We start from the raw sequence: 23,730 nt of genomic DNA, 5'->3' as shown, positions 1-23,730 counted from the left end.
ATATTTTGGCAGAACTCAGAATTCTCTGGGAAATTTTACTATTGAGCAAAACAACCTGCAGCCAAAGATAACACTGAAAACTTTTAGGGCTTTGTTTAGCATTTTTCCCTTATACCAGGTACGTTCTTTTATTCCAAAGGCACAGAAATCAAGAGTAGGCTGTTACTCACAAACAGACCTATATCTACCTCACTGTAAAGAAGATTTAAAATTTTTGTACAAAAGGATATGTTACTTACCCTACTACTACTATTACAAAATCCAATAAATTCCATCCATTTCTAACATATGCATTGGGGTGTAATAATAATCCATATGCTATAATCTTCAAAAATGTTTCAACTGTAAAAATTATCAGGAAGGCATATTCTACTTTTTCCTGCAAAAGACAAAAAAAGTACATTAAAAGACAATATAATTGAACTCATCTCTCACTAGTTAGAATTTGCAGTAAGTGGGTAAGCTGTACTGATCATGATTAAGAAAATGCAACATGTGATAGCAGTTTATTTTACAGATTTTAATTGCATAGCACTTAATGATAGCTGTATTGACAAAGTTATAATTATATAATTGCATTATATTTTCCTGTTTTCACAATCTGTGAGAGTAAAATGCTCTGATTTTGCAAACATGGAAGTATACTGTACCTTTGCTTAAGCAAATAACGCCCATCCAGGTCAAAAGGATTCTTTGCATTCATTAAAATCAGAAAATGCTGCAGAACAGAGTCCTGGAAATATCCCTAAAAGGTCTGCAGTGGTATTCTTACTTTCCCTAATAAGGGAGTCTGAGAGAGTGTTACCCCATACCAAGGAGAATCAAAAAGCTATGAGCTGTTTAACAGGGGCTTCACTCCATTTTACACTGTCTTGCAAGTTTTTAATTTTCACTTGGAAATTTACAGTGATTTATTACACTGATTACTTCCTGTCAAGTCAGCCACCAGAATTTCTTTAGATCATCTGAATATACTGGAAAAAAATTTAAGTTAGTGAATCACCATCTCGTGCATCATTGAATCTCAAAGTTTAGATTTGTTTCAGTCCTTTAAAAAACATTATTAGTGCCTTCATCTTACCAAAATTTAATTTAATTAATTTAAAATTAATTTCTTAATTTAAATAGGGCTACACATTGAATCTATTTTCCTAGCTAATTCGATAACATTTTTGTGGCTTCTCTTTATAATAGCATATTTGATGTTGCTAAATTGTGAAGGTCACTGCTATCAACACTAATCAATTAATATGGTTGTTCTTTTTACCTTCAGAAATCATAATTTCATAACTTTTTATAATACTTTGCTTCACTATCTGTTGCTATGCAAATGCTAGAGCCAAGAATAAAAGACAGAGAATATTCATTTTTTAAAAATATGTTCGGGAACACGTGACAGTGCTCACCTCTCACACACATGATTTGTATGGACTTTAACTGCTCAGTAAGGATTACAATCTTCTATCATATTCTCAAACCCAGCACAGACATTACACACAAAACTTTTCCCTCTGCTTTAAATACACTTCACAAACATGGTAAAGGTTCACCCAGAGCAGCTTCTCCTCAGCTGTGTTATGTTCTGCATGAGATCTTCCAGCATCAGTGAAACTGATGGACATCCTCCTCCTCTCCTTACACTTCCTAATACTTACTTCCAAATTGTCCCTTCCACTTACCTGTTAATTTATCACCAAGAAACTGGAACAATTACAAGATAACAAGATTGAAGTGGCCTCAAAGAAAAAATGCAAATGCCAAAAGCCATCAGATTTCTTTCGCTAGAGAGCACCACAAGGGTTATAATAAATTATCATCATTTCTTTGAATAACACTACAAGAATGTTAAATTCATGCAAATTCTATCATGTACACAGTTCACAACAATAACTGTGCCTGTTTTCCTACATATAACTAAGTCTGCAGCCTGGATGTAGGGAGACAAATAATGCAAGACAACATGAGGAAGACAAAAAATTATGGTTGGCGTTTGCTATAGGCAAAATATATCTCCAAATCATAGAGGTAAAATGGGAGACAAAAATTTCAACAGCTTCTTTACATAAAGGAACATCAGGCACAGAACAGGGTGGGATATATGACCTCTTGGGCAACCATGTCCTGTGTCTCATTATTACAGGCAAATACGTAACATAATTCCAGCCAGCAAACTACCAGATTCCATACTAAAAGGCACCTTTGCCCTACACTGTTCCCCTTCAAAGAGTGTTCTAAAGCTTTTTACAGGCCATGGTGTTTTGTTTTCAATAGGTAGGCAGCCAACAGATGTTCTGACACAAACTGGAGACTTGCCAATCTGCTGTTCCTCAGGAAGATACTGGCAGTTCCTTCTCAAGCTTTTGCATCTTCTTGCCAATCACTATGGACATCCAATTTTGCCTTTGCAGCCACAATACATCTTTGGGCCATACACCACCTTGCATGCTCAGAGATTAAACAACCATTACTCAAGAGTAAATAAAGCTTAATCTATCATCCCATTGTCAGTATTATTGAATGAGCTGCAGAGGCAGAGTTGCTGTCTAAAAAGAAATGTAAAGCTGTAAGAGAGAATTGTAAAAAACACAGTGAAAACTGCAGTCCAAACTTCAGTCCTAGCAGTTGATGATGCACACAATTATTTGCTTTCTCTTCTCTATACTATAGAAAACTATCCTTAAGCATCTGAAGTAGTCAAAATTAGTTGAGATCTTTTAAGTGAATATTCCATTGAAAATGGAAGTAGGAACACTAAGAAATAAAACAACCAAAAAAAAGTTATGAAATACCTCAGACTGCATGTCTGAAAAACAAAATCTGTATTAAAACTGATAAAACAACTTTGGCTATAAGAAAGTACAGAGATTAACTTAGAAACCGTACATAATTTCTCATATCTTTTATTAAATTTATTTCTATATTGTATCACAGAAGCAGCAGAGAGAAAAACCTGATAGCTGAATATCTAAAGACACAGAGAATAAAAATATTTCAGTGTTATTAAGGACCTAATCCTATTGCTGTATAGATTAATAGTAGTTTGTTCACTGATTTGATTCTACACAGAGCTAGGTCATCCCTCCCTACAGGGGTGTGATTCTTCTAACGTACTCTAACACTTTTGTTAATGCTTCTCCAAACGTTCAAGTCTCAGCAGAATGATAAGGTGAATTGCCTTTATGATAGAGAGATCAATGAGCTCTTTGATACTGATCATAGAGTTCAAAAGAAAGGCTACCCTTATCCACTGAGTTTCAGGACACCATTAGAACTTCCTTTTCACAGCCAAGAAGTGCATTTGCTTTCTTATTTTAAGTAAATCAGCTTAGCAAAAACCCTGGTACTCCAGAAAAGAATAAAATCCTTTTTTTTCTGCATTCCAGCCAGATGGTGTACAGTCATCATTTATTATTTTCATATCTTAAAAAGCTCTGAAAGAAATATGGGAAACTACTGTTACATCTTGTGATGTGATGCACCACGACTCTGCATTTAACTTAACATGTCTCAAGGTAATTGTTTCAAAATAAATAGCCAAAATTTGCAAAATGTTAATCTATTATGCTACATAACTAAGTCTTCTCATATTAATTTATACCCCCTGGACATCAGAGACCCAAATTATTTCTTAATCCTTTTTTGCATCCAGAGTGACAGAAATGTGTCAGAGTAAAATCTGCTTGGTAAGTCAAGTGATTTAAGAGAAATAAACAAACAGAACAACTTCTTTCAGTGTACACATGCAAAAAATCAAAATCTTTGACCTTACGAATCTGGGGACTGCTGATCAAACATGTGCTAATAAATAAAATATGTTACTGATGCCCTGACAATATACAAAGCCATTCATCTTGCTGACTAACAGCCATTCTTCCAAGCCATGTCACTGGAAAAGCACAACATTTATCAAACAGAAAAGTAATTGAGAGTCTGAAGTTTGAAAACAATGATTTAATTTTTCACTTCATGTACCTATTCACCTGAAAATCATTTGTGAGCTGCACCACACTAATATTAGAAAAAAATAAAATAAACCTCTTTATTCTGACATGTAGAAAATGTTATAGCAGTTTACCAATACAGAAAATGAAACCAAATTTAAATCCATATACCTGCTACAAATAGGAGAACTAAACTTCGTGCTCTTAAAGAAAATAATTAATTTCCTAGACATGGAAACTACTCTCCCTTTATCAGAAGAATTACAGCTACTCATCAATTAAGAATCTGGTGACAACTATTGAGATTTCACTATGTCTGTAGGTACACAATAGCAAACAAGGAGAGGTGAGTTTGGAAAACAACCTTGTCAGGATTTTTCTTCTGCTCAGTGCAATTATGTTGCATTTTTGTGATCAGTCCTGATCCACCTGTGGGAATACAACTGCTCTCATCTAGCTCAGATGTCTGCGTTAGTGTTCTTTTAAGTGCAGCTTTCACTTTCTGACAGGGAAGCACTGCAGCAACTTAAAACAAATGTAATTACATACCAGTAATAGGCATTTAATTTTGGTTTCTAGCTGAATAGTAGCACTACTGTCTAAATAGTGAGTGCTGCACAAAAATGCACCCCATCACGATTTATGTTTTATGAAGCCACAGACCAAGACCTGAGTAGTTCTTTCCAAAATTCAGAAATTGATGAGTGGTTAGTTGGAAAAGTACTAATGTGACTGAGCTGCTTTCATAAACTGGGCCTTTATGCAGTCAGAAACCTGTTCTGGGAAACAATGGGAAAATGCTTCCCTAACTTTGTGACACTATCCAGCCACTACAGTCCAAATATACAAAAAATTATGAAATTCAGCTTTTGTTGTGAAAATCTCAAAGAATAAAACAAGATTATACACCGTCCATTTTTACACTGGCTCACAGGTAAAATGCAGGGCAATTCCAGGAAGGAATTCAGCATTAGGCCTAGAAGTAGCACCAGGGAAGATTTTAACGAGATATTAGGAAGAATTTATTTATTGAAATCGTAGTCAGACACTGGAACAGGCTGTCCAGGAAGGTGGTGAAATCCCTGGAGATATTAGGAAACCATGTAGATGTGGCACTCAGGACATGCTCAATTGGGCTTGGTGTTTTTTCTGAATTGACACTTGCACTCTGTGATCTTGGAGGATTTTCCAACCATGACAATGCTGTGATTCTGGTGATAAGGCCAAATGTTTCCAAAGAGGACACAAAATATTTTTATGTCTGAACTGAGAAGTCACAGTTATTTGGTACAGCCCCTGGAAATACTTTTCACACTCTCCATCTTATCCCAAACACCGAGCACAACAAATAAACAAAATGGATGTGCAAGTGCCACTGAAGTGTAATTAAGACTCAGAGTAAGTTAGTTTCTTAAATTACCTTTTATGTTGATGTAGGCTGAAGTAGCATTTGAATAACTTACATCACTGGAATAGTATTTCATCCTTCAAAGAGAATACTAGGTAGCAGTAATGTCTCTGCTTTCATCTGACAGATTCCGGGAGCCAGAGATAGATGAATAAGTAGATCATATTTAACACTTGACTTTTTTTCATTATTTCCTGTAACTTCTTAATGTACTGTAGATCTGTATTTCATCTTTGAGTGTGATTGCTGCTCATGTTTGTAAAAATTTATTTTCTACTTTATCTTGCAAGTAACACAGTAATGGAGATACCGTTAAATACTTCAGGTCTGTAAATATGCATTTGTACAGACAGGAAAATGTTGCACCCAAATAACAATTTTTCATACTGATTGCAGACATTTGTGTGGATCCCTGCTGGTTTTATTAATAGAAAAACTCTTAATACATAAGCTTAAAAAGTATTTTCCATTGTTAAATAGGAAAAACCCAAGTTAGTTGTCTAGTTCTCATACTATTTTTACGCAGGACTATTTTGGCTCCCTGGCAGGTAATACAGAGCTCTGCTAGGTGGAAACAACACACATACCTGCTCAGTCTGTACATCATTAAGTACACTATTCCCCCCCCAGTACATTCCTTTAAAGGTGCATACTCTTCTTCTGTTTCATATTGTTCTGAAGGAGCAAAGTAAATGGCATGATTTTGGACCTTTGCTCATATATTACTAAAATTGTACCAGACACCCCCTCTTCACATTTCTTTACTATCAACAAAGGGACAGTGAACAAATCACTCTGCAGTGACCATATACTTGCAAGGTGTGAAAGGCAAGCTGTGGAAATGCTAACAGGCATCAACCTGTGAGTTTCCATCTGAAATCCACGTAAGTCCTATTCAAGACTGAGCACAGTCTGCCAAGGAATCTGTATTGCACAACAGAAAGCAGGCCACGTAAGCAGTAAAGAAGATAACTGGAATAGAATCCAAATGACTCAAGTCTTTTCTGCCATTCTATCAACATTACCAACTTTCCATTCATAGCTCTATAATGTTACTATACTGTGCTTTAAGAATGTCAAAGACTCAAAAATACAATGAGAAAAGGTTGGTTTTGTAGTTTTGTTCTACACTGATAGTGTCAGCTCAGAAACACAAAGACACATTCATTAAATAGGTTTTATTTGCCCTAGCTTTATCCATCTGATTGCAAATCTAATTTCCACTTTGATTACAAAAGAACCAGATAAAATGAAGAGAATATTTTCATTACAGTACTGTACTCATTAATCTGTCAGATACATGACTACAGCAGCTCTTTCCTTTTACAGGTTTAAAAACTACAGAATGATTTGTTAAATACCTATCCAGTGGGACAGTCTGCTTTTCTAAATAACTAACATGAGTGAAGCTTTTATTATGTAAGGTTAAATAAATTTGTGCTAATTAGTTTACTAGGTTTTGGGGTGGAGAAGCTTTAAAAAATCCACACAAATAAGGCTTTTGAACACTGTGGCACACAAATCTGTACCATATGCCCTCATCTGAAGTCTCAGAATATGAAGGCTTATTGAATTATTGGAACTTTTCTAATCATTCTTCTTGAGTTTTAAATAGAAAACCCTAGGCCAGCTGTCAGCTGGGGAGCTGTGTCCTACACCTATGGTCTACTACTGGCTCCTGCAAGCCAGCAAGATCAAGAACAGAACAGTTCCTTCAGATCTGCTTTTGTAGAGCACTCATCCATGATCAGGATCAGGTCTTCTGCACCAAGACAGGCTACAGTAACAAAGTATTACAAAAAATAAAAAAGGGCTTTAAAATGAACTAGAGAACATGAATCCATCCCTTATAATGGGATAACAATCTTAAGCCATTTGTTCCAAGAAATGTGTTCAGTTCTTAATGTCTTGTTTTATATTTCCTAACATCAGACTGACTAGAATTTCACATAGAAGATACTGACTGCAATATATGATGGGGATATAATACTCCTATACTGAGAAGGGGTAGTTGGCAAATAACACATTCCACTATGAAATATCTAATGGCCTTCCAATATCAACATGATAATAACATGATCTACCATCTCTGTGCATTTTTTTCTTATAAAAACAATTTCTTAACTACTCAGATACATGGTAATTTACTTTATGTTTCTTAGTAGATAACGTGGTACTGCACTATAAAAGATAACACTCAAATAAGTCTAGGAAGACTGAATTACTTATGAGTGAACAACCTGCCAGAGCATTAGAAGTCAAACTATAAAAATGTCAACAGCAATGATGTTAACAAAATGAACTTTTAACTATAGGAAAGGGCAGGATAGAATACTCCTTGTAGACACTGTTCAGAGCAACAATCTGAAGAACATAAAAAATGCATTTATTCAAAGTGACAGGAGAATAGTCTGCAATATCCAAGGAAATGTTAAGCACAACTTTATCCTTGATTGTGTCAGTTTGCTGAACAAGTTCTTCATATACTTTCTTTATACTGTGGTTAGTTTTACAGAATGGTTTAAGAGCCTATTTAAAAACATTGTTTTCCACAATTAAAAAAAAACAATCAAAGCCTTTCCAGTGTTAAAAGTCTTTGTTATGAAATATCTTGTAGTAGATTCCTTGACATGCAAAACTTAATTTGAATGCAAAAACTGGTATTTCCCTGCAGCAACAGAAATAGTACATAGAGATTCCCCTATTTTGTGTGCCCAGTCAGTATGTGGGTACCTATGAAAGGGAAGCCCTCTACAGTTCTTTCAACTCAAACAGAAGGCTCAAAGAACATGAGAAAATTTCATTATGTTTTGATGGTCAGATTGTTCAGGTTGTTCCATAACCAAAGAAAAATGCCATGATAGCATTCAATGGAAACTCTGTGCTCCCCAAAGTAAAATCACAGTAGCCTGGACATACATATCCAGCAAACACAGAGCATGAGGAGAAATACTTAGAGGTAGAATGGCTCCCTGTAAGTATCACTGAGGTCCAAGAAACATTAGAAAAAAAAAAATAGCACAGCTAAAACATCAGTGTGTACTCAGTCCAGAAACAAGATTGTTGTTCTACCTGTTTTGATTTTAGCTGTACTCAGGTACAAGACTGGTCCACTCTTCTGGGAATTAATTTTAAAAATTAAAACATATTTAACTTGGTTCTAAAAATAGCATCATCATGAAGCCTTACTCTTATTTTCATTCTAATCACAATAGAAAAGCATTCAACAAATATAACAATAAATGCACTAATTTTGAAAGAAATAAACACATGGGATACTACTGATATTTATGCCTAAAGTATCGGGAAAACTTGCCACAGTAAAAGCAAATCTATAAGAAACAGGATAAAGTTGAAAAAATATTTTTGTTCTTCATTCATTATCGAGTACAACTTCTTTAAATCTAAAATAATGTTTTCTGACACAAGATCAAAAAGATCTTCCTTTACATGAACGTGAAAAAATTGGATTTTATAAAATAACTTTACTTCCTAGGATCTATAGATCAAACCTGGCTGATAAAAATATTCAATTTCTGACAGAAAAGAAAACATGACTCTGCCTGCCCTGCAGCCAAATTTCTTTCTTCTCAACAGATGAGTCAGTTTTCCTTCTATCTTGCAGATTACTAACATGAGTTAGTGCCCCTCCAATGACTGCTACAATTAAAGTTCCAAATGCTGCAAACAATTATGCCTGCTTTTTTCATCACATAGCCAGCCACAATAGTAAAGCAGGACACTCAAAAGTCTCAGGCACCTTTCAGTGCCTCCTTGCAATTCCTATGCTTGGCCGACTGGGAGATGCATTTAGGTTTTAAATTTCTTACTTCGTTTTCCCCTTCCCCACACAAAACCGCATTACTCCCAAACTGCATTTAAGTCTTTTTCATTATTACCTTATCTTGGAGATCGGTTCTGATTTCCAGAGAACTTACTGTCTGCAATAATCTCCCCATAACAGCTTTGTTACCATTTTAAGTTCAATTCCATTACCACTGTCAGACTATTTGAATACACCAACCCCTGCTCAGTGAGATTGGCCCTTACTGCATGGTCAGGTACCATTAATGCATTTAGGTGAAAGAACAGCAGAAAAGAAATATAATTAAATTAGTTGTGAAGTTTCTCTTTGGTCTAATGGCATAAACCAATGTTTTTTTTACATATACCCAAATTTCTGAATAGCATGCTGTCATGAGGCATGAGAAACTGTTAACTCATCCTGCTTTTTCCATGCAGGTAGGATTGTAAGGATTGGTCCACAAAATCCTTTTTTGTGAATTAACCTGTTCCAAATCACTTATTTCATCTCTCTGGTATTAAACTTGCCACTTAAAAGAGTGGAGATACTCAGATCAGCTCCTAAATCTTCTCTGTTGCACAAATAAAACAAAAAAGAATCTTTGTCACTTCTAGGGAACCTGAATATCTAAGTGAGGGTATTTCACAGCCATAAGAGCTGATTTTAAAATGCTATTAGACTCCCACTGTTTCAGTGATTTAAAAAAAAAGCTCTTAAGATTTTATGATTCAATTTTGGGTTTCAATAACTGTGAAAATTAAAATACAAATCTTTTTACCTAAATGGACTGAAAGTTGCTAACATACATAAATAAGCTTACACTGCATAGTGCTTTTTAAATAGCTATTGATACCTTTACAAATATTATTACCATCCACAACTGAAGCACTGAATGTCCACTGAATATATTGGCAAAACTGAGCTAGGTTTGAAAACTAGACCTTAACATGGGATGAACACTAAAAGCAATTCACCCTACATAGCCTTAATTCAGAGTCACTTGAGGATAAGTAAATATCATGTGTTGTTTCCTTTGCTAACTGGCAATTTTAGTGCAAGTTTTCTAGCATGCTTCCACACTACCAGTCCCTTGAATTTGAAAAGGTCTTCATCTTTGCAGAAAAAATGCCCAATAATCTGCAAATCAAGTTCTCCAAGAGAAACAAAACGCATTAATTAAATCTATTTCTTTTCCTTAGTGCTATTTCTAACTTATGATTTGCCAAAGGCATTGTTTTACTCATGTTTCAATGGAATACTTAGCACAGCGTGAAATAGATGGCATCTCCTCTGTAGCAAAAGTGAAAGGTTGACTTCTGCCCTGGGCATCTTTTATTTTCTGTGAAAGCTTAAAGGTAGAAAGTGAAGCATGATAATTGAACCTTGAAGGAAAAAGTAGTGACATTATAACAACTCCTTCTGCCAAGTGATAAATATCCTGGTGTTGTGATATATTTAATTTATAATGATTAATTTACAGTATTAATAAACATTAAAGTGACTACACCACACCAAAAGGAACATGCTGTAAACCCCACTTATCATAGCTCCAAGTAAAAGGTGCATATTAGTATCTGACAAAAAAATGGATAATTCATATCTTTAAAAAAAACCTCAGCATATATATTTATTATACATGGCATATTAAAAAGGTGGTTTTCATCTTGTCCCCTGCCTAAAGCATAAACCTGAAAGTGCCAGTGGAAATAATAAATGATGTAATAGAAGTCTGTGAAACCTGAGGCATAATATATCGTAGTCAGGATCCAGTGGCTTTGCTCAAGTGACGTGCACCCTTGTACTCAAAACTTTTGCCTTTTTCTCCTTTGGTTAACGCTATCAAAGCAGCAGTCTCCTAGTGAGGTGTGTCAGAACTAATGTAGCTGAATGTAGTTCACTGTAATTGAAAGTAATTCATGCTGTCACATTTACTGTAACGAGAGGTCACATCTCAAGGGCCATAAATGTTGTTCACATTAATCGTAACTGACACCTTCCTCCTCCTTCAGGGAAATTCAGCCATATTACATGGCTTAGTTCACATCCTTCTTAAGCATATGAACTTCTTTGCTTGCAGTTTTTTTTGTTGTCTGCTTTACATTGGGTGTTTGGTGTTTGTTTAGAAAAATAAGTAAAGGGCCAGTAACAAATTCTGCCTTGTACAGTATTAAAATATAGTTCCTGACAGAAAAGCAGCACCAAGAAATTGTTCTGGATAACCTGTGAGTGGTTTATGTTTCTTCAAATATTCTAAAGGTTTGGGCTTTTTGTACAATGTCACAAAAAATCAGACAGTCTGGCAGGTTTGGGAGTAAGAAACTGTACTAATGTCAGTAAATTTAGACTTACATTATTTTATTTCTTGATTCTTTGCTGCACTCTATACCAGAAGAGCTGACAGCATTTAGATAACATGCAAAGTTTAGGGACCCAATCCTGCAATAATGAATGTCCTGTTCACTCCTACTTGACGTCTGTTCCCACATCTCACCCCTCTGGTTTAGAAAGCTCTTCTACTCTCTCATGTAACTTTACTCACAGCTAGTTGATAGCCAGTGTTCTTGTTCTAACACCATCCTTTAGATTAAGCACCTTTTCTCTCCCCCTCATGTTTCCCCAATGAGATTCTCTCATTTTTCAGTTTTCCCAACTGAAAAGTGTCAAGCTGTTTCAGTTCCCTCTTATGAAATAAGTCTTCTTTACAGTCATCCTATTATCCCTTCCTCTGCACATATTTATTTGAATTGATCTAAAAGAGGATGATCAATTTACCCTCTGTCAGAAAGCAATTTCCACAGTGTGACAGAGTATGCACATAAATCTGTTATGTAACTTTAAAACGTGTTTCTTATGTGTCTCTTCCACTGAATCTCCCTAAATTCCCTTCCCTAAACTCCAAATTCCTACTTTAGAGTCAGTTGTCTCCACTTTAACTCCGAAGAACCAGCATTAGATTTTCTAATCAAATTCAATCAAAAATTTTAAAGCTAATTTTTGAAGGATCCCAGGTTTTCATTTCACTTAGGGCACCTTAACCATCTCTCCTTTCTATGTAACATATGGAGCTTCCTAACTTTTCACCCATGAGGAGTTCTTGATGAGGGGACCCCTAAAACATACATGAGTTTAATTAGAAAAAGATTATTCTAGTTTGTTTGTATTTTTGTTGTCTTTTCCCATGTTACATAAGCTATGATGATGCCTGCATTGTCATGTATTCATCATGTCTAGAGTGAATAATATTCTCTTTTAAGCCAAAAGGAGCAGGGCTGAATCCAGAATTTGGCAAGTATCCAGAAATACTTCATTGTAGTAATGTTTTCTTTGGATGAAACACGTTGAACAAATGCAAAGCCTTTTTACTATTGTTACAAAAGATGGTTAGATTAAGTCTTCAGGGTATATACTTGTCATTTAGATTCTGTGACAGCAGAGAGAAGAGCAAGCAGAAGTTAGCCATGCAATCAGCACTAGAGATTATTAAAAAAAAAAAATACATTTCTGACAAAAATAGTTCATATTAAAAAGAAGAATGATTTTTTTTAACTTTTATTTGCCATACCCCAGAATATATACAAAAGCACAATTATCAAGGACTATGCTATGTAATTATTTTTGTTTTCTGTACCATGTATTGACACAGAATGGAGATCGTTGTTCTTTTTCTACCTTCTGAATAAGCATAACCCTTCACATTAGCTTGCTTTTCCTAAGAACAATACTACAGACACCTCCATTTTACTTCTTAGTCAAGCATGTGAAAAGCAGACTATGGATTACTGCAATTATTATCCCACCTAGGAATCAAGAATACTGGAGTACTCAATGTTTTATGCCTCAGGTTTTAGTTCATTACATAAGAAAGGGAAGTACAGATGTGTTATCAAACAAGATTAAATCACAGGGAGTATTTTAATATCTAAAGAGTTGTATGTTGAGATACCAACAATTCTTCCCTCTGGAAAAGCATAAAATGTCTTAAGAAAAGGCTGAGATAATTTAGTTCAGCTGCTGGGTGATCCAGGGTATTTTCCTGATGAAACCCCCTAGCTGCTGGCCATGCAGAACACTGCTTTTTTGGAGGGCCTGGGAAGCTCCAAGTCAGATAAAGCCTCAAATCAGGCAGCAAAATATTAAAGTGATGGGACAGTAACATTCATTTAGTATGCTGACGACAGAAATTGATAAATCTTCTTTACCTCCTTAACATCACTTTATCTCCAAGATTCACCAAATTCCACAAAACTTCAGTGCAAATTATTTTTGTAAAAAGAAAAAAAAGTGAATTTGCTTATATTGATTGCATTTTCCTGTGTTTCTCTCATTAATGAAGATATTTGTTCTAAGCTGAAGAAAGATACTCTGCATTCACATTGTGTCATGAAAACTACCACTAAGCTTTGATCATGTTTGTTCAATTAGTTGAACTGACTCAATAGTAATCAATACACAGATATACTATATACACAGTGGTATTAAGGACAGATGCACAGAGCTGTATTCACATTATATTTATATTTTTACCTGTAGTGCTAATTAAGAAAGTGACCACAGCAAAACGAAGTAGGTGAGTGTCAGCTCACCTAGCTGATTACCAGTAGCCTTAAACTTGTAGCAGCAAGACTTCAGCACAGATGAGTAACCTGCAATCTGTAGAGTGAAGTGGCTGACACTGCAGCTGCGCTTATCTTCCTGGCCAAGCTAACTTTCAATTTTCTCCTTGTATTCTGTATTTAAATCTCCAGCTGCAGTGCATATGAGCTAGACATAAAGCAGTTTGTTACCACCATAAACCTTGGTACTGGCTGGCAAATAAATCTGATAAATGACAGTATTCTAGCTGAGGTCTCTACTCCAGCATCGAGGGATCGTATGCAGAAATGCACAGTCCCCATCTCCTACCAACATATGGGCAGTGATTAAAACAGGCACTACAACATGAGACATGAAATCCAGCCCAATACCACTCAGCTGGAGCCAGGACAGCTAAAAGACAGCCATCTGCAAATCCTACACACATTTCACTTCCTTCAACATTTTAAGGTAGCTTACAGTCTATTGTACATTGTAACGTAGCCTGTATATAAACAAACTGTTGGCACAGTAGAGAATGGAACGTGCAACAGTATTTTAGATTTGTAAGTGGTAGCAACTCCTTGCAGTAGCATGTTCTGAGAAGTGGGGAGATAGTGAAATTTCAAACCAATCCCCTCTATTTAGGCTTACTCTAAATACATCTACAGCACAGTTCAAGGATAGAAAATATTCTTCAGTCCTTCAAAAATAAAGTAGGTCAGTATGACCTGGTTGGATTTCATGATGTTTTTATGTCAGCCAACTACTGCAGACTGCAAGGGAAAAAATTACAACACATCAACCCATCAGAAGCTTTTCATGTGTTTTCTGTATCACTACATATAGAGACAAAGGAAGCATATGTAAGGAAGCCAAAATGTAAATGCAGAGCTTTTATTTACAGCTAAATTATTCCTGCTCCAATACTAACCTAGAGATTTCTCCTTGACACATAAGTATAGTGCAGACAAAAGTTTAAGAGGCAAAACTGTAATTCCTTTTCTTTTCTTCCAATTATACTGAATACTTTTCTCCCCAAAACCAAAAAGGTAAAAAATAAGCCTTTTTTCTCCTCTCATGAGGTGGCAGCTTCCATATGCTGTTAATATTACAATTACAACTACATCACTGACACTCAAAGATTTGCATGAAGTGTTTTTCAGTAGGAAAATGAAATTAGGGCAAAAAGTTTGAAAATGCTGTATGCATTTATGAACATAAATACAGAAAGCTCATGAAAGGAAAGATTAGCAGAAGACTAAAACTTTAAAACATAGATGAAGAGTGGGTTATAACAGGGTATAAACCCTTCCAAACATTCTTTTAACAAATTGGATTCTTTGAGTGTTCTTCTGCTGCCTGTGGTACAATCAACTGGTACACTGACAGCAGATTCTGCCATGGGTGTGTCCACACCAACAGTGAGACAATCCATGGCAGAAACAGTGAAAAAGCTAACACTCACTAGCTTTTGCCTTAACTTTGAATGAATTTATTTTCTACTTCGTAAATATTAAGTTCAGAGACTGTACTTAGTTGTGCAAAGATTGTATCTATCATAACTCGAAGTCAGTATTCAGTACAGATGAAAAAACTCAATTATATCACTTGTCATATAAATAAAGGAACATACAAACACTACAGAAAGAAACAACTTTGTAAATCATAATAACTTTTTTTCTATCTTCTGTTCTACCAAGCATGAAACCAGAAGAATTCAAGGGAAGAGCTGAATCCTTTTAGCATGCTGAAGGAAATCTGCCCTAAGGAACAGGTTATGTAGCAGGAACCTTGTAATGCTTACATTGTGCCTACTTGAAAAATGTCAGTGTAGGAAATTAATAAAGTTCCAGTCAAATTCTTCAGAATCCATCCTAATATGTATCTTCAATCACTTGCCAAGCCAGACCAAGTTCTAAATAGATAACATTAACTGCTGTACTTGAGGCTCACAGTAAAACATCTGACAACTTGCATGCAGACTGTCTGGCCAGTATCTTTTTGTTGATAAAGTAGTTCGGTTTGCTTCAAGCAATAAATTCCCTTTCCATAAAGAACAGAGATGGTTAGATACCAATATGATGGATGCTGCAAAAGCTTTACGTGAAAGACATAAGCAAGCACTTTGTCTATTCATCACTTAAGAAAGAAATTCAATTACTTTCTCATTTAAGGATAATTTGCAAGAGAATATATATTACCATGGCATCAGAAACCTGTGTGACAAACACTGTGCTGTGCTAGCATGTCTGTATCTCACGTACCTCAATTTACCAGAAAGTGCATTAGAAATAATCAACCATGAAACCATGCCAACATTTTAAAAATGTAGTTTAAGACTTCTCATCCCTGAACTGTAGATGAATTACAACACATTCTGAGACTACATCCTTAACTTTCAGTAGCATGGATGTAATCACATTCATTAAAAAAAAAACCACATCACACAAAGCTGAAAAAAATAAAAATCTACTAAACTTGTATCCTTTTCCCTCAACATTTTCACAACCATCTTCCAGTGCAGAATTACAAGTGCATAAATACTGCATGCTCTGCAGCTGATCTGTATAGTTGTTAAAATATCTTGAGTCACTTAACAGCTGTACATAATATTTGTACTTCTTCCAGTGACAGAGGCAGCCATGATAATTCACTTCTAATCAAACTGTCAACACCAAAATCCATTCCAAGTGTAAACTCACTGGCCTACAAGACTGAAAGACACAGAAAACAGGATTCAGAAAAGTTCTTAAAAATACTGTCTCAAAAGTTATTATACTGTTGGGGTTTTTTTGCTATCATTTCACATGCATTCTTTCAAACTTCAGAACACCACAGCTAGAAGGTCTGAGCCTGCAAGTGCCAATGGTTTGCTAACATGTATTCTTCCCTGGAAATTATCTTCAGAGAATTCTAAACTAAGACAAGTCTCCAGGCTGAGCCTGCACATTCACAAAATATCCATGTCAGTAAAAAGATTTGATTCATATCAGACATGGCCCATGATCACGTCTCTCTTCAGTTTTTCATGGCATGTAATATGGAGCTTACACGAGCTTCTGACAGCTGGAGTAGGGCAGATGATCCCTAAACCAGAAAAAGACATTCTAGGCCAAAGAGACAATGTGTGCACTGCACAAAGTGTCAATAAGAAGTTGATCGACTGAAAAAGCATTTAGCACACCTGAAACAGCAACATTACTTTATGTGAGTTCAAAATGCTCCATCAGGTGCACGTAGTTTTGGTTTAGTACTTTTAGCCTCTAAACTTAACTGTATTTTACTGGACACAGACTTCAAGGCTAGGTTTTCCACAGTCCCTCATTTTACATTAGTTCTACATACACAACATACCTATGGTTTTAGGTGACTGTCTCACAAGGGCTACCATTTCAGCTACCTAAAACCAGCTAGGAATATGTTGATTCAGTTAATTTTGAAAAGTTCATTTAAAATTGTCTGGAGGTGGCATTTTAATACAAATTCATTAATTCATCTGTCTCACAACACAGCTGTACATAGAGTTAATGAGCACAGCTGAAGCAGCAGAAACATAGGCAATGACCAAGCAAGAAATGAAGCTGAAAACTGTCCACACTAAAATCTTGGATGTTTTACCTTGGCATGGGGAGCAGTATTCAGAAGATAGAGAGTTCATATGAAAACAAAATTATACAGGAAATCATAATGAAAGACCTATCATCCAGCAGGGCAATTGCTGAAGAAGTGGCAAGAGCTGGGTTCTTTAAGTAACTTCAGCACAACAAAAAAGGAGAACAAAGACAGGTTAATACCAGATCTCATCTTCTAAGAAATTGAAAATAGGACCATAGAGGATACCAATAACAGCAACAGAGCTATAAAACCAAGCAGAAATCACCATTATCTCATCTCCCATATGATGAAAGCCTGGATTGGTTTTGCCTCTAGCCAGCCTGAAACAATGACTATCACAGCAACACAGGGAAATGTTTTTTAATCAGACTTGACTTTATAGCTCCAAAAACAAGAGAGTGATTCAGCTCAGTGAATAATAGCTTCTCCCTTCCTTCAGGCCAAAAAGCCATAGCCTACAATCAATCTAGAGGAAAGATATTAACTTACAAATAAAGATGTGTCTGTTAATAAGTTTAGCAACCCCCCACCCCATTCTGTCCTCAAAATATACGTCTGACCTCCTCTTTGCTTTCCTGGCTAAGACCCCATGTAAATTTGAGTAACAAATGACATGTGAAACTATGTTTAAGTACTAGGAGTGAATACTCAAACCTTATGTCATTCATTACAGATCTGGGTCAAAAATTCTGACTGGACTCTATGCAAACTTTGTGTACAATTCCCAAACAAAATTTCTTCCTGCCCTCTTTGAGCATTTATGCCAATTAGCAAAAAGCTCCCCATCCAGATTTCTAAAGTGACCAGATGGCAGGTGGGGTTTCTACTAAAGCCACTTTCCAACTGTTGATTTGTTATTTATACCACTTGTTGAAAACATTTTCACCTTACATCTCAGTCTGCATAGCTTCAGCTTCCAGCATTAAGACACTTAATTAATCTGAGAGGTCGAGGATTTGCATGGAAAAAAATACAATAGCACAAACTCAAGTGTTTCATGGTCTGTTGAGAGCTCTTTCATCCCTACAATATGGAGGCACTGACATCTTAATAAAGTGTCCTTAGGTACTGCAAATCAGAGTACTCTGAAAATTAATTACAATCCACAATAACCCATCTAAAAACATGGCATGAACAACAAGTGCAAGTCTAGCAAAGGGTTTGAGGGGTGAGGTGATTAAGGTTAAAGAGGATACCAATACATCTAGCTTAGACTAGCAATAAAAAAAAATCATTATCAAAACAAAATATAAAGAACACACAGAGTTAACAGGAGTTACAACTAAGTCAGCCTACAGAAAACTAAGTTTGGAAAAACTGAGCTAGTCTACCATAATTTCACAGACAGTAATTCTCAGAGTCATGCAATTGAATACATAATGGGAACAAATTGGATTACTTAAGGGAGGAAAGAGACATGCAAATTGTTTTCATAGATTAGAGTTTCCTTTGAGACTAGAGAGATTGAACCAGCTTGTTTCAGCAAATGAAAGGGAAGTGATTTATCAATAGCTTAAATTAAAAAAAAAAAATGCATTTCCAAAGGAGGAAAGTGAGAGCATTTCTTCAGGAAGCCTTTTAACTGCTAAAAGGAACATGGAAGGGAGATTTTTACATCCAAGTTAAAAAGCAAAAATTAAATAAGATTTTGAAGAAATTTTTTTTTCCTATGACTGTGTTTCTTTTCCCCAGAACTCCTTCAGGTTCTCTTTGCTCCTACAGCTGTGTCTGTAGCTTGTGGAAGCAGCCTTGTTCGGTCACCTGTTTTCACAGGGTAGAGCTAAGCAAGTGTTTCATTTTAGCCCAATATACATTACTTTGCTTCAAATTCACTATATTCAGTAAAACTGCACTAATAATACCAAGGGGACAACATACTGACATGTGCTGTATCATCTTACTCCAAACAAATAGAGGATCTATAACACGTTTCTTCAAATGCTTGATCAAATAATAATACTTTTCTAGTGCACTAAGAAACAACTTGCAGCTTGGTCATATATTACTGAATTTTTTAAACCTAATAAAAATAGGGAAAAAAATCACTAGATTTTTATATTAAACATTTCTATCTTAAAATATTTTTATATTAAATAGTGTACAGCTAAGGAAACTGGAAAGGGGAGTCTAAGAATGCAAAGCAACATTAATTTTAACTGCTTGCAGTAATGCATTGATATTTATTTCAAATGGCCTAAAGAAAGTGTAGCTCATTTTGTTCAATACCTCATATTACTTCAACAACTAGAGATGCTTTAGTTAGATTTGTCATCTCTAGTACAGCTCAATGAAGTTCTAGCTACATCATTCTCTTAAAAAACTTTTAAAGCATTTATTTTCAGTAAAACAGGTGACTATCAAGGACCCAAACTCACAAATTTGAGCAAAAAATTTATCAGAATTAATTGCAGTGATATATCCACGACAATAAAGTATGAAGCTTCTCATGTTGCTGCTTCTTTCTATCTGAGCATCCAAGCACAAATAACCAGAGATCTTCTCACATATGTAATCAGAACACCTTCCTGACAGCTTGGCGCAAGGGAGAGAAAAGGAAAAAAAAGGCCTCGAGGCTTTGCCCAGCTGTGAAGTCCACAGAAAAGTATGGAAATTACCTGTCCCCAGAAATTATCATCTGTCTCCTTTTTTGAAGCTGTTGCTTTAAAAACAGCATTCTAACAGAGCCCCCTCAGGAAAAACATGGTACATGTAAATCACCTTCTGCTCCTACAGGCCTCTATTCTCATGCATAAGGATTCCAAATTCCCTCCTTTCAGCCATGGAATAACTTTCTAAGTAAAATTCTGGCAAGACTTTAGAAGGTCATCAGCCTCAAACTATTTCTTGTTGACTACAGACCTGTTTCTCAAAGAAAAGTAACACATTCTCCCCTGTGATAACAGTCCCTTCTAAGGAAATGATTGAGAACCTGATGGAATCCTAAAATATTTAACTAGGATGTATTTTAAAACCTGCTGCTGACAACTTTACTATTTCTGTGAGTATGTTTTACAGCATGACTTTCTTCCAATTTTGAAATATTACTGCCTTATTTGGGAATATTGAGATCAAAATCTTACACAGGAGGAAAGCTCATAAATTGTACAGAATGGAATGTAGGTAACTGCTGAAGAGTCTTTCATTACCTGTTATGATACAATCTTTAATTTACAGCATGAAGACAGACTAAGATAAAGCAAAAGCTTCAACATTCTGAAGAACCTCAGCACAAGTCAATGCAGCACCAAACTTAGGAAAACCACTTAAAGTCCATGCTTTCATGAGAATGGCAGAGCAGAGAAACAATGGAGAAGGAAGTATAACAGGAATATAGGAAGTGCTGAGAGATATCAATATAAAAACTGGATCTTCAAAGTAGTTCTCTGTATTACTGCTTATTCACCCTTTAATTTGGTCTTACATAGGAAGTTGAACAAGTCATCTCATGTTTCTGCACACATAGACAAAGTATTTTACTGCTTATTCACCCTTTAATTTGGTCTTACATAGGAAGTTGAACAAGTCATCTCATGTTTCTGCACACATAGACAAAGTATTCCTTAAGAACTATCAGCATAGTCAAGGACATTGGCAGTGGCCATATTAAGTACAGAAAATCATTATGGACCTGAAATCAGACAGCGATTTGAAATTTATTTGAATTTCTTTTCTTATGTCCAACTCTTACATCCTTATCCATGTTCAGTACTAATGTGGTCTAGAAAAACCCTAATTTCATAGAAGTCAGCCAAGGAAAATTAACCTTGCTGTTTAATCTACACCTTCGAACACATCCAGAGTAGGGACTTACTCTTTCCTGTCTCAACATACCAGGGTCTATTTCCTTTCAGTGCTATGTAAGAATATAAATATTTACTAAAAATAGTTCAGCATGAGGATGAGTCACAACACCATGTCCTTGGAGGCAAATTAAAAGTGGAGTCATCTTGATCAAGTGTTACAATAACCATCTAATAATCAAAACAAATAGAATTACACCTTGAGCAAGTACTATTTAATGCAAGAACAACTGAATCATACGCTAGGGCTTTAAAAGGTCCCACTGCATGCATAAATAATTCCTGTAGTTACAAGGGGTTATAGGTGGTAACAAGGTTTAAGATACTGGTTGTCACTTTTGAAAGTAAGCTAGAATCATGGGACCAGAACTTTAAACTCTGCTGAAGAATCTACTCATTGGTCATTTTATGAACTATATTTTATGAGCTGAAAAAATGGCAGAAGAAGGCACCACTTCATTTGGTAAGCAAGCCAAACAAAGATCCACTTGGGGGAACAGTTTTTTTGACCTTGGATTACAAAAGCCCACAAGGATAGTGAGGCTGGTATTTTATATACTTATATACATGTCAGCAGAATTATTCCAAGTCAAACATCTCCAGTTAATACCACACACCCCCTAAAGAGTGGCTAGAACCTGTTACTGGAGGCAGACTGTCTGAAACCAGAGGCTTCCTTTCAAGGATCAACTCTTTTTTAATGCCATACTAACCTGAATCATAAGACCAAACAATAATTTTGAATCATAGGATCATTTGGCTGGAAAAGACCACTAAGATCATCAAGTCTAACCATTAACTTAGTTTTAAAACTGGCCAGTCCCTGACCAAGGCTGTGTGCTGTATGCTCTTTAGTTTCAAAGAAGCTGTGACTTACTGCAATAAAGCTCTGCACCACTATAGCTGAGCATTTAGAATGCAACTAGATGAACTTCATTCTCATGCCAAAGTGTGCTCATAGACTGTACATTTTGCACTCATTTTCATGTGAATACCTCCTCTGATACTTCAGTAAACTTCTACAGAAGGTATATTATTAAATAAAAGCAGTTCTAGTAACTATGTTATTCTATATGGATATAATTTATAGTATGGTCACAAAGCAAGTTATGATGAAACCTGGGACATGATTTCTCTTCCATCTCAACCTGACAGATATTGCAGGTAAGATAGTAAATATTTAAACTTCTCCTCTAGCAAGAATAGTCATAGTTTTGCTTTAGCTGGTTTTATGCAAGGAAAAGAGCCTACACTACAAAAAATGCCAATCCAGGAGCTGAATTTCATTTATTTAACTATAGCAAAGATACCTGTATTGCTTTCTTCAAAATGAAATGTTGAACAGTTAGGGGAGGTCAAGTGAACCTGCTTGAGCACTGAAATTAAATGTGTTTTTTGCTTGCAGAAATCTGTCTATTTGGTCATTCTTCAGAGAATATTAGATGAATATTGTTTTTTGCTGACCCTTTTTCCTCTGAATTTAAATTAATACATTAAAATTAAACAAACTTAGGTATCCTTCATTGAAACTTAAAATATTCTGAATCAATATATAAAAAATATAAGTTTTCAATTGCATATTGGCATTATTACTAAATTAGTAAAGATTCTGTAAAATATATTCATCTCACAATTAAACCCTGTGTTGTTTAGCTTTTTAACAGAATTCATCTTTTAAAAGTTTCATTACTTGTTCAGATGATTTATTCACTAACATTTTACACAAGTGGAAGTGTAAAAGTAGGCTTGAAAAACTATGGGATAGTGAGCAAATCAATTCAGAGATTTCTCCTGCCTTTGCCTGGACCAAAATAAATAAATAAATAAAATTTATATAATAAAAGCAATTCTGCTGCTAGGAGGAACAGTCACAGATGAGTGCTGAATGAAATGAAAATCACCTATTTGTGACAAAGGTGATTGAGTCCTAGGCATGCAGCATCTAAATGTAACATCACTTCAAGAGCAAAGAGTCATTTGTAACCAAGTAACATTTAGAAATTGCATCTAAAGCAACTCCCATTACATAATTAATAGAGGGCCACTTCCCAGATTAGCACCTTCACCAAGGAAGTTTCCTTTATGTGGAGCACTGATTACAATATTGCAGAAAAGCCAACGAGTTCCCAGGGCATGTGACTCCGGCATTCATTGTCATCAACTTCTCCACAGGGAAAACTTCCACGGAGTAAATACTGAAGGAGAAATGCAAAGTAACCCAAGAGCAGAATGTATTACAAGGTATCTTTGATTTCCCATATCAAACAACTTTAATCAGAAATATCTTTTTTTTTTTTTTTAAAAGATCTAGATTCTATTCTTGCCATTTCTAAGCTACACAACTTAAAACATATGGAAAATCTAAGCTGAAAGGGCTCCAAAATGTAGCTTTTCAAGTGCCTATAGAAACTAGAAAAATATTCTGCCCCATAATAATAAACTTCCATACATTAAGAATAACCTTTCTTCTAGGTTAGCAACCTATCATTCTTTTCCCTCAGATTAGCTATTGTTAATTGCTGTTTGCATTGCACATCCCTTCTCAGAAGGGAGCTATAAGGTCCTTTATGCTTATAACACAAATCA

General features: G+C 35.5%; 1 protein-coding gene across 1 annotated transcript in view; it reads right to left on the bottom strand.

The window, feature by feature from the left end:
• CACNA1D (calcium voltage-gated channel subunit alpha1 D) overlaps positions 1 to 23,730 on the bottom strand; it is a 164,670-nt gene that overhangs the window by 105,668 nt on the left and 35,272 nt on the right. Inside the window, 1 exon segment of the mRNA XM_030458637.1 lies at positions 240 to 379. Coding sequence (XP_030314497.1) covers positions 240 to 379 — 140 coding nt within the window.

The sequence above is a fragment of the Calypte anna genome, chromosome 12, assembly GCF_003957555.1.
Source record: "Calypte anna isolate BGI_N300 chromosome 12, bCalAnn1_v1.p, whole genome shotgun sequence".
Lineage (NCBI taxonomy): Eukaryota > Metazoa > Chordata > Aves > Apodiformes > Trochilidae > Calypte > Calypte anna.
The sequence above is the reverse complement of the archived record's forward strand: the minus strand, read 5'-3'. Positions and strand labels throughout refer to the sequence as shown.